A 12,191-nucleotide genomic window follows, 5' to 3' on the forward strand; every position below is an offset into this window, starting at 1 on the left:
TCGGCGGATCGGCATCGCCCGATAGGGAATAGTGTCAGCAAACAAGCAACATTGGTAGACACATGAGACTGTCAGGAAGTTACAGTATAGATTATAAAACAACCCTGTTGTAGCTTTTCGATGAGCGTCACGTAAGATTAGTACTAGTTAGTAGTAATGATCTGTAGAATTGTTCGATCATCGCACGGCTACTACTAGAGGCGAATCTACTACTGGTACTAGTTATAGATAAGTTTCCTGCGGGAATATATATCCACAGCTACTTAGTACTGTGGTGACACTGAAGAGACTTAATCATTGGGACTCACCAATGATAATACTCATCTACTACCGATATCATGAACATGCATTCTAGGTATGAGTACTAAGCATCCCAGTACTTCACACATGACCAACTCCACTGAAGAAGCAATAATCAAACCGCATTCCGATCGGGGACACTTTCAAACTATTGATGGACTGGTCTTGCGAATGTAGATAATGAGCTTGAAGAACACGCTTAACGCCCGAAATCAAAGAGATGCTTCTGGATGAATTTCTTGTGCTTCCCTATGAAGTCGTGATGATCTTCTTGTACGGCCATGGCCGCAGAGTGCCTATGACATTGAGATCACATCTATTGACAAAACTAGAATCATTGAGTCGGAAAAATATCACCTACAAAGTAACAAAAGTGTACACATTGGCGGACTTGAGAAGCTCGGATTGGAAAAGAACTCGTAAGTAGCTGGTTGGACTGGAGCACCATCATCAGAGCCAAATTGCTGGCTATGTACTCCAACAACACCAGTTCCCTAGCTACGATAACAGATCACCTTGCGGAAGATCATGACGAGAGAAGAAAGAATGCGACCAATAACGATGAGGTCTCTATCGTCTTAAGTTCAAGGGATTGCAGGCTCGGCAGGTACCCGTTGTGCCTAGACTGGAGACTTTAGTAGTATCTAGAATCTCTCACCCATCCGTCGGGCTCGGAGACTTGCCGTAGTCTCGTTGATTCTCGAGCTCCGACTCGCCATCCACCCACCGCATGTACTGGAATTCCCGTCCGCATTGCCAAGATTGGATCTAGATAGAGCCTCCCGTCTCGATCCCATCTGCTTTTACTGAACCAGACCCTTTCTTTAGACCCGGGATCGTGAATCTCATGGCCCACGTATTCATGAACACCTGTTCCACAGAATCACGCCCTGAAGAATTTAGCAAGGCGGCCTAGACATTCCAACTGAGTAAGTACCTACGGGGCTCCACTCACGGAGTACTCCGTGTGACTTTCCAGATTGATCAAGAGAATCACGAGCAGATTCCATTTTCGGACTCAGTTTATGAAGGCTCGGTTTCTGGATCAGCCACCCTCGGCACGGAAGGACCTCTATGAGGAAACTGGTCTCCTTTTTCCAGTGTGAATCATCGCTTGTTCGGATGGCAGCTCCTCTAACTAGTCCGTCCGTTTAGGGGTAAATGAAAAAGGAGAGCCATTGTAGGGGAAATGTTTCTATCCTTAGGATTCCATATTGCGGCTGAAGGACGAATAGCGCTCTAGAACCTTTGCATCATCGCTCTTGTGTGCGTACCGAGCTATTGGTGGCACACGAACCGGCCCTTCAAGTAGATGACCAGCAAGCCACAGCAAGCTGGCAACTTATTCCGGACATGGTGGTCATATAGAAGCCGTGGGATTTACTCCCGACGCGTTGATGACGCTCGTGCTGTGCAGAGCTGCTGTACGATACATCTACGGCCAACAGTGGGGGTAAACACGAGCCGGAGTCAACCACGAAGCGTGCCGATGCAAAGATAGATATAGGGGAGCCTGCATCGCCTCGAATTATGTGCGTAGATCGATCGGCAAAGCAGTCTATTTTTTGACCGTCCTGTCGGAATTGCACCTCCGTCGTCACTGGATTTGATTGCAGCACGCGTGGATAGGGAGCGGAAGAGTCAACAGTGCCTGAATTCCCAGGCAAGAATTAAGGGGTCACGGGCGGCAAGTGGGAATCTCGGGATCGGACGGATTTCTCCCCTTTTATTATTTTTTTCCCTCCACCGAAGCTCCCGCCCGGTTCGAGGATGGAACAATTGATTTGAACCCAGGTCCCAGAGCTTCTGCTGGCCGTTCCCGCTTCGATCTTTGGATCCGGTGGGCGGAGCGGAGATGAAATCCCCATTCTCTCCCTTACACGAACCATGGGTTCAGGGTTTCTATTAGTACTTTGGAATATTCCACCCGTGTCAGCCATGTCTTGAGACCATAAAACGGGCAATTCTTGTTCCCCCCACCACCCACCGTCACCCCTTGGGCAAAGTGATTTAATATTAAGCAAGTATGGTAGCTCATCTCGCTAATCCAAACCGGCTTGACAGAGACTCCACTTGGGATGAGTTGGCAACCTTAGGAACTGGGTTGATCCTTAGCTCTCTCTGCCTTTCAGGTTTTCTCTCAATTGGCCCCTATCATTGGGCTTTGACCGTGACAAAGGGACCAAAATTCCCCTCTCCACTGCCAATAAGACCTTCTGGAATGGCCGGCCTACTGTGACCCCTCAGCCACATCATCTCAGTGGATCTCGATCGCCGGTTCCTGTCGTCTTCTCCTCGAGGCCTCGCACTCCACTGGTTGGACTGGTCACAATCGGAATGGGTGCCTCGTGGGACCGATGGAAAGGATACCCCAAATGTGACGAGTACTAGACTAACTGGTACCTGAATTTTTTGTAGGTACATACAGGTGGGTGGAAAAGTAATCGTGCCTGCGGCACATGCGCTGCACCTATTATGTACGACGGCGAGACCTTGCATTTCAGCCGTGGGGAGTTGCGTCCCAACCAACCTACTACGTGCTCATCTTTCTTGTTCCTGCATGTGTGTAGGTTAGGGGAGGATGATGTTTGTGTCTCCTTGTGGGCCGAGGATCGAAAAGAGCCTGCCTGCTTGCTCTCCGGAACAATCACTGAATGCTTTTTAGTCTGAGTTGGTCCTAATTTCTCTGCCCGAGGATATTATTAGAGCAACACCACCACTGCCACCGGAGACAAAGCACGACGGATAATGAAACCATAGGAAGGGGAAGGGCATTAAATCAGCACAATTTTCGTATTCCGTGGACATCATCTTATTATGAAGAGACATATTATATTATTAGAGCTGATTGGCGATCGGGGTTCCCTATGACTCTACGATGTCTTGGAGGAGGATGACGAGGAAAGCGTTCTGGAGTTCCCAAGACAGGTTTAGCAGGGCTTACAAGACTAGTTCCAGACCCTCCTGGCGGCCATCCCGCGATCCCCGTTTAACTTAACCAGGCGAATTGGGAGGCGGGCGTCTTTCCCCAATGCAGGTGGACAAGCGACGAGCTGCAGGATCATTCCTTATCCGCCAATCGTGCGGTTTCAAAAGTCGTGCTCTAAAGCATGCAGCCTGCAGCGCCCCTGGATCGTCCATCGTCCATTGGAAGCATTGACTGGCCGTTCACACCGCCGCTGCACAACTGGCTGGTCTAAAGTGGGAGGGGGCCGATGTCCGGGGGGGGTCCCTTTAAATATTACTACGCCCGGGCTCGTCGTTTCAGGTGGAGGATCCCTTTGCTTCCACTCGTTTGTGTCTTTTCGTCGCTCTTTTGGAACTGGTTTGCGGTGCTTTTCTGGTCTCGGGTTAGACGCTCTTTTTCTTCTTTGCTACTGCTACTACTACTACTCCGTAGTAATCCGTTCTTTAGTTGCGAACCTGTCCCGCCGGTCGACATGACTCGCTAATCTTAACCTACTGGCCATTTTTTTTTTCCTCGGTCGGATCCACTCACTCTCTTTGGCTTCGTGTGCCCGTTGGACAGCGTTATCCGCTCTCTTCCCGTCGTTTCTGTGTCGAGACATTCTTCATTGCATCATAAAATTCTAGACAGCAAACAAACACTTATCACCACAACAAACATCGACTGGGCACTGTTACTCTTCCCCCCGGTTCACCCTCGGCGGCCATTGCTCTCTCGCCCTGAGACGTGCCCCCTCGGTGGTGGTCATTGTTGTTGTTGCCGCTGTTGCTTTTTACTCTCATTTCCCAAACCGAGCAGTCGTCGATGATCATTCTCATCGCCTTGAATCTTGTGTTCTTCTAGATCTCTTCCCCCCCCCCCTCCTCTCCTCCACTTCTTCCCCTCCGAAGTGCCCTTATAGAGCGGGGGTGCTCCTTTGCTTAGCCGCTTTTTCGAGATCTCTTTTTTGTTTTGTTCCCTCAGGTTCTTCTGGGGAACTCCATCTTTCTACAAGCCTTAATCTTGGTGTCTACTGACTGATAATGAACTAATACTCCCAACATGCGCTCAGCTGCACCTACCACGAACTCTCCCAAACGGAGAGCTCTTCATGAGCGCACCCCTTCCCATACGAATGAGAACTCCCCACCTTCATCCTTGCGAGCCGTCAGCGAAAAGTACAATGATCAGCAAGAACCCGACGTGTACACCTCCACGCCTTACCCGACAAAGCCGGAGCAGATCCTTTTACCGCGTCCTGGGAAAGGCCAAGATTTCATTCCGGACTCCCGCTTCCATGTCGATGAAGCGCCGGATCACTATCACGGGAATACCTCCACGGAACTCAGCCACCTCGGTGATAGCAGTTTGATCGACCAGTCCGTTAGCGATCCCTGGGACTTGTCTTCAACGTTCGATGCCGCCAACACCCCGTCGCAGGTCTGGGAAGACGATCCGTCCTCCAGCAAGTCTTCCTTTCCGGAGCCGGTCCTTCACGAATCCAAGCCGACCGATCAGAAATCGGATCAAGGTTCCGTCGCCGCGTACTCAGATGAGGAGCCCAACAGCCTGCCCAGAGCCGCCGTCCCAACTATCAAAAGCGTCGTATCGCAGACGCCGTCACGCGTTCCCTCGGGCCCCGAGACTCTGGCTTCGAGCAACTCCAGCCCCAATGTAGTGCCAATTGGGCCGCCTTCCAGTCCGAATTTCGTCGCGCTCGACAGCTCAAGTCTGAACTTCGTTCCTCTGGGTGCATCCTCGAATTCGGCCTCGATCACCCGCTCCAATTCCCTGTCCTCGCTAAACTCCCTGGGAACCGTGATCCGGTACATTGGAGCCGCTCAGTGGACGCATGGCTCGTCTTCAGAACACTCCAGCTCGCGCTCGCGTTCGCAATCGGTCCGCTCTAACCCTCCATATCGGGTGCCTTCCGTGCGATCCAATTCAACACAAGCTCGCGAACGGAGTCACTCTCGCTCTATCACCTCGTCGTCGCGTAGCGGGCCGCCATCAGACATTCAAGCCATCGTTGACAGCGGCGTATTCATCCAATACCCGACCATCCAGGCCCCATCTTCGTCAAGCTCTAGAGTTGACGTGTCACATTCGGAAGAAGATGCATCGGATCAGAACCCACAAGAACCCACCACGGATTTTTCTTCGGAGCGTTTCAGAACTCACCTGTCAACAGTTCCTTCCATGTGGTCCGCCGAATGTGACTCTAGAAGCATTTCTCCGGCCGCTGACTCTGTCAACAGCCAGATGGATCCTAAACGGCCTTCTGCGGCGCTAGTCCGTCAAAGACCCACGTCGTCTTCGATGTGGTTAGTGAGCGATTCGGACGGTGATGAGCGGATGGACAATCTTTCGAGCTTGCCAGCGCGTCCCACAAACCCGGCGGTTCCCTGCAGTGTTTCGTCGGAGTCAAGACAGAGCAGCATGCGGAGCAACATGCGGCCTCCCACCAGTGGAAGCTTTTCCTTCCACTTTCTGCCAAACTGGGCCAAGATGTACTATGGCGCTGGCGAGCAAGCTGAGGATTCTGTCTTATCTGGCGGGGAACCCAGTCGGCCACCATCTGCGCGCGCCTCAACCTCCCACACAAACGTTCTGAACCGGTTACCGACCGCCACAAGCCGGACGAGGACGAGGACGTTTGGCAGCGAAATGCGAGAAACTCTGAGGTGGAAACCTGACCCGCGCGATCCACGGAACCACTGGGTAAGGGATCCCGAATCACAAACCAGGGAACCTTCTCGCAATCGACTTCGACATAGCTGGTCCCCTCATCTATTTCCCGACCGGCGCGCGGTTAATCCGAGGAGAGGTACCTGGGGTGCACCGTCGTTGGATTCAAGAACGGAACCACTACTTGGACGAAGAAATATCCAAGTGTGGTCGTTCTGTGTTGGATTTGTGTTCCCTCTCGGTATGCTTCCCATTGTGCCCCGTGATAGTCGCCTGACATGTCAACTGACTGTGTGCACTAGCCTGGTTAATTGCGTCATTCCTCCCCTTACCGGCGAAACCGGACGCTATTCCGGAAAACGACGTCGAGTCACAGCTCGAAATGACGCTTCGAATGCGATTGTTCGATCTGGAGACACGGCGACACGAAAACGCTCGGTGGTGGAGAAACCTCAACCGTTGGATGAACCCTTTGGGGTTGGTGATTATCACCATTGTTGTATGTTCCCTCTCTTCCTTTCCGTTGACTATTCGATGCTCATACTTTCGCAGGTCACCTTGGCTGTTGTGGGTACCACAGTCGGCTTCTAAACCGGGTACATCTGGCTTCTATAGTGTCAGCATGTCCCCGTCTAGCTGTGCTCTTCTGTCCATGACCTCCACGATTATTGCTTGTACTACCATATCCCCCCCCTCTTATTCACGCCCTCTCTCGCCGGCTATGCCGGCGCCTATTCTCGATTGGATCGATCTTTGCTTTCACCGTTCGGAGTCGATTCCTCCATTTATACCCCCCTTCTTCTTTTGCATGCTACCTCCCCCACATACCCTTGCGCGCTTGATACCGCCGCATCTCTATTCCCCCTGCGGCTGCTTGGTTTGTTTACCTTTCTCAAAACACTCGACACGATTGGACGACGTAATGCTTCTAATGTTCTTTTCTTTTGTGCCTTATATTCCACCTGGTGTTCTGGACTCTATTTTAGCCCGCCCTTGGACCATTATTTGGTGAACAATGGGGTGGTTCAATCTGGGAGCGTGAGGCGACGGATTTAATCAAGGGTTCACGACATTGCATGGATATATGTCATTTTCCTTTTTCTTCTTTTTTTTTCTCCTTATTTTCCTATATCTTCACTTCTCCCCCATGTACTACTTATGGATACATGTTTTACTTATGACACCGTGACCAATATTATCACAGTATATATGCAAGTGGTTGTCGCGCTCTGCGTGGCTGCTCTTGACTAAAAATAGACAATATATGATATTATACTCATATAGTTTTCTCTCTGCACCCATTGTAAATCAGCCTGACCATCCTACTAGTTGAGCATCGATTCGTTCCCCACTTTATTTAGTTGTTACGATTATTCATAATCGAGTTCATCTTCAACTCGAAACAGATGATTATTATCCCTTTTGAGACAGGTACCAGCATCCTGGTAAAACCGACAGAGCTAAGAAAACGCGATATTGTTGAAATATTTCCCTGGCTTCAACTATGCAAAAGAAAGTAAATCTGGCTGGTTACGCTTGTTGTCGGAGGCTTCATTAGCATATAAGCACGAACAAAACGAGAAGGTGCATCAGCGCCAAAGAAGCATACATAACAATAGTATATGAATGAATCATCAGGATGTCACTCATCCAGAGCATAAACAACGAGTAAAAAAAAATAAAAACACGCAGCCGCCTTGGAGCAGCCAAACAGTATAATATACATTCTATCGTCAACCCCGTCAGTCATCCTCGTTCACACGTGTCGAATTAATTGGCTGTAAGCCAGACCGGTAGCAGGTCCTGAGAACTGAGATCTTGAGACCCTTTTTCTTTGGGGGGGGGGGGGTCACATGGGAAGTCACAGGATCAAGAAGATCATGTGAGCTTGCGGCCGATCTTGTTTTCCACAACTGCTTTCAGTTCCTCTCCACTCGGCATGGTAACGGCACTGCCGCGTCTGCGCCTGGCTTCGATCTCACCCCGAATCTCCTGCACGGCTTCGTCAAAGGCCTGGACAGCGTCACTTGGAAGACCCAGTGTCGGCTGTTGCAGGTTGTCGGAGCTGGTTGAGCGTGTGACATGAGGCCGGTTGCGGGCTTTAAGTTTCTGGATGAGGATGCCCTTGGCGGGGCTGGCAAAGAAGGCAATGCTGAGGATGTTGCCGACGATCCCGTAGAAGTAGACGCTCCGCCAGACGCTGATGGAGGCGCTGAACCCGAGGAAGATGAAGGGCATTACTGTGAAGGACAGGGTGACCTGAGTCGCGAACCAGCTCATGATGTCATAGTAGCGCTTGTAGGGTGTGGGCTTGCTTCCGTCCGGAGTGAGGAAGAACGGACGCACATAACGACGGAAATCTGCGTATTGTCAGTATGAGAGCTCAGTGAACGGGTGGGGTTGACTGGGTGAACTCACTCTTGGCTCCGGTCTGGATGAACGACCCAAGAATGAAGGTTAGATAGTATCCCGGATAGAAACCATGCCAGAAAGCGCTGGTCGTAAACGTGGCCAGACTGGCACGGAAGCCCGGCTTCTTCCCTCTGGGGGTGACGCGCAAGTAGACGTAGTTTCGCAGCCAATGATTGGTGTTCTTGTTCCAGCTGCCCAGATATCCGTGGGAGTTTTGCGCTGTCTCAAGACCCCAAGGATCGATATTCTCCAATCGGTTCCAGAAGACCTTGCCGGACTTGGGATCGAACCCATTGTACCCCATGCCAGACAGGATACAAGCACCTTCCGTCAGGGACCAGACGCCGTAGTACTTGAGGCGTGCGGTTAGCCCGACCATGTGCATGATCCAGACTCGTCGAGGGAAAGAGTAGCCCATGTATCTAGGACTCAGGAGAGTTTCCTGATTGTAGTAAGATCCCAGCTGCAGGAATGCCAGAATCCATCCCAGTCCAACCAGGGCCTTCTTCGTGGCAGGAGTTGCACTGCGAGGAATCTTGCGCTTCTTCCGGGTCGGGGGCACCTTCGACGGGTCGGTACCCGGGGGCACCTCAAAAAGAGTAGTGTCGAGCCAGCGACGGTAGTCGACGTATTCGAAGGATGGACCACCGAAAAGAGCTGGGAAGAATAGTACGTAGCCGGTGTAGTCCAGGATAGTCGGGAACTGCGTAATCGCGGCATACTTTTGAGGATCCGAGAGCTGCGTTTGGGGAAGTCGACCATCATGCACGTTCCAACAGAAAGACGTAAGCTTCATGACAAGGACCATCTGGGCCCCGGTGATATCAATCGCCTGAGGATCGTTGACAATTTGGCGGTAGATGTGGCTGATGGACATGTGGCCCATCAAGAAGATGAAGCCAATCCAGGGCATCAACGATCCATCAATGTAGTAGGCGATTAAATAGGTACCGGCGGCGCTATAGAATAAGGTGCGAAGGCCATCCCATAGGTCAAAGAGGCCGACGAGATAGAACAAGGAGACCGAAATAATGAAGGCATTCTTCTTCCAGGGTTGAGCGTCGGGAATTCTCTTCAACAGACCGGCGAGGGGATACGAGAGGAGGAATGACGCAATGAGCTTCACTGTTCAGCGGTGAGGAACTGATTTGGGGACGAACGAGGGTCAGGACGGGGAGGGAGAGGCATACGCTCATCAACCGAAGCTCCAGTCGCATTGGCTGGATACTCAAAGACTAAGAAGAGAGGCCGTTAGCATGATCTTCATGCGGGGAGGAGTGGCGCGCATTTTCCAGTGCTGCGACGGAAGGTTTCCAACATACTTTGATTGATGAATGGTAACATCATGGACGCAAATCGCCGCAAAGGACGGTCAATGAAAAGAAAAGAAAAGCTTAAACACCGAGGCCGATTATTAGCTGTGTCGGCACGACATCGAGCCCAGAGATGGAGTGGATGAAGAGCTGGAGAGAAGCAAAGGGGAAAAACAAAAAATAGGGCGGGCGGGAAGATGAAGAAGGAAAGTGTTAAGGACGGGTATCTCAACGGTCTGATATCACATGGCAGCTCTCCGATCATCTGCGTGTCTCGCCTCAACCATTCCATCCGCCTTCCCCAGTCAACTCACGTTCCTCTGATCAACCATATTTTTGATGCTGATGTATCATCTCCCTTGTCGATCTTGAAAGTCTAGAATCTTCTCCACAGCTCTGCTAGACCACACCATTTTCTTTTCCTTCCTCTTGCCCCTCTCTCCACACCCCCCTCATTCAATATGGATGTCGTCGCGGCGGTGTCGGGATACATCTCCAAGATGGTCACCGCGGGGGACCCTTCGGCGCCGGGCTCTTCCAGCTCCTCATCGGCTAAGATGAAGATATTACTTCTCGACAGTGAGACAGTGGGACTTGCGCTTCTCTCATTGATCCCCGTGGAAGCTGTGCGCTAATCCACCCGTTCCAGGTACCCATTGTGTCCACCGCCATCACCCAGTCCGCTCTGTTGAACCATGAAGTCTACCTCATCGATCGGCTTGACAACGCCGCTCGCGAACGTATGCGACACCTCCGCTGCCTTTGTTTCGTGCGCCCTTCCCCCACCTCCATCCAATTCCTTATCGACGAGCTCCGCGAGCCCAAATACGGAGAATACTATATCTACCTCACCAACATCATTCGCAAATCCTCCCTCGAACGACTCGCGGAAGCCGATTCCCACGAGGTAGTTCGCGTGGTGCAGGAACACTTTGCCGACTTCCTCGTGATCAATCCCGATCTCTGCTCCCTGAACCTGGGCTTCCCACAGCAGCGCTTGTGGAGTCAGTCGCCAGATCTGTGGAATGCGGATGCCTTACAGAGAGCCACTGAGGGGGTCATTGCCATGTTGTTGGCGCTGAAGAAGAACCCGTTGATCCGTTACGAAAAGAACAGTCTGCTGGCGAAGAAGCTGGCCACAGAGGTCCGCTATCAAGTGACGCAGGAAGAGCAGCTCTTCAATTTCCGCAAGACCGATACACCCCCGATCCTACTGATTCTGGACCGCAGAGACGACCCGATCACTCCGCTACTGACCCAGTGGACCTACCAAGCGATGGTGCATGAGTTGATGGGCATTCACAATGGGCGCGTGGACCTCCGGGACGTGCCGGAGATTCGGCCGGAATTGCGTGAAATCGTCCTTTCTCAGGATCAGGATCCGTTCTTCAAGAAGAACATGTACCAGAACTTTGGTGATCTGGGTCAGAACATCAAAGAGTATGTCGAGCAGTACCAGGTCAAGACGCAGAACACGATGAACATCGAGTCCATCGCAGACATGAAGCGCTTCGTAGAGGACTACCCCGAATTTCGTAAACTATCGGGCAATGTGAGTAAACACGTCACGCTGGTTGGGGAGCTGAGTCGGCGCGTGGGTGAGGATGACCTGCTCGACGTCAGTGAGTTGGAGCAGAGCTTGGCTTGCAATGACAACCACGCCAATGACCTCAAGGTATGTGACCTTCTTTTCTCTCCGGGTATGGAGCTTGCAGCAGACCAGCTGTTGACACTGTCTCTTGTGCAGAACCTACAACGGATCATTCAACTACCTAGCGTTCCCGCAGAGAATAAGCTGCGCTTGGTTGCTCTGTACGCCATCCGCTACGAGAAGCAACCAAACAATGCACTCCCGATCCTGCTCGATCTCCTCGTCACTGCCGGCAACGTCCCATCTTACAAAGTCAACATCATCCCCAAACTACTCGCCTATCACCACTCCTTGCAAGCCCCGCCGGTCGCGGGCGGCTTTTCCGACCTCTTCGAATCCACCTCCCTCTTCTCCGGGGCCCGAGATCGGTTCAAGGGTCTGAAGGGTGTCGAAAACGTCTACACCCAGCACTCGCCTCGCCTGGAAGCCACTCTCCAAAACCTGATCAAGGGTCGCCTGAAGGAGCTGCAATACCCGTTCCTCGAAGGCGGGGGCCACACACGAGACAAGCCCCAAGATATCATCATCTTCATGGTGGGCGGAGCGACGTACGAGGAAGCGAAAATGGTTGCCCAAGTCAATGCCAGCTCACCCGGAGTAAGAGTCGTCTTGGGAGGTACCTCTATTCACAATAGCACCAGCTTCCTCGAGGAAGTCGATGATGCAGTGAGCGGCTGGCCTGAGCCCGCCCCCTCATCCGCCGCTGGTCGGCTTCAGAGGGCAGTCGGACATTAGCTTCTGCTTTTGCTTCTGTGTATCTGTAGCTCTCCCTTATCATTATAATATATCCTGAAATTTTAGCTGTTAGCCAATTTTTATGTCTATCACAAGAGTTCGCTCCGCAGATCATCATTATGACTTTGCAAATACAAGGAATGAA

The 12,191-nt window shown here is 51.7% G+C and overlaps 4 protein-coding genes across 4 annotated transcripts; 2 read left to right on the forward strand and 2 right to left on the reverse strand.

The window, feature by feature from the left end:
* Positions 1–2,733: 2,733 nt before the first annotated feature.
* Positions 2,734–3,343, reverse strand: BO83DRAFT_376182 (uncharacterized protein). Its single transcript, XM_025530650.1, has one exon. It carries the CDS (start codon positions 3,127–3,129, stop codon positions 2,962–2,964), a length of 168 nt encoding a protein of 55 aa, XP_025390404.1. The 5' UTR covers positions 3,130–3,343; the 3' UTR covers positions 2,734–2,961.
* Positions 3,344–4,309: 966 nt separating this feature from the next.
* Positions 4,310–6,526, forward strand: BO83DRAFT_307719 (putative serine-rich protein; the record flags this gene model as incomplete). The annotated part of the gene is made up of 3 exons (XM_025527345.1): positions 4,310–6,176; positions 6,238–6,434; positions 6,488–6,526. The coding sequence occupies 3 exons, from the start codon at positions 4,310–4,312 to the stop codon at positions 6,524–6,526; spliced, it is 2,103 nt and encodes a 700-aa protein (XP_025390405.1).
* Positions 6,527–7,813: 1,287 nt separating this feature from the next.
* BO83DRAFT_396645 (lysophospholipid acyltransferase) lies at positions 7,814–9,691 on the reverse strand (the record flags this gene model as incomplete). The annotated part of the gene is made up of 4 exons (XM_025533149.1): positions 7,814–8,295; positions 8,354–9,472; positions 9,538–9,582; positions 9,670–9,691. 4 exons carry the CDS (start codon positions 9,689–9,691, stop codon positions 7,814–7,816), a joined length of 1,668 nt encoding a protein of 555 aa, XP_025390406.1.
* Positions 9,692–10,120: 429 nt separating this feature from the next.
* Positions 10,121–12,119, forward strand: BO83DRAFT_376186 (Sec1 family protein; the record flags this gene model as incomplete). Its single annotated transcript, XM_025530651.1, has 3 exons — positions 10,121–10,247; positions 10,310–11,335; positions 11,408–12,119. Coding segments are annotated over 3 exons (1,792 nt in total), but the record flags the coding sequence as incomplete, so codon positions are not given.
* Between the last annotated feature and the right edge of the window lie 72 nt (positions 12,120–12,191).

This window comes from Aspergillus eucalypticola (genome assembly GCF_003184535.1).
Source record: "Aspergillus eucalypticola CBS 122712 chromosome Unknown BO83scaffold_6, whole genome shotgun sequence".
Classification (NCBI taxonomy): Eukaryota; Fungi; Ascomycota; class Eurotiomycetes; order Eurotiales; family Aspergillaceae; genus Aspergillus; species Aspergillus eucalypticola.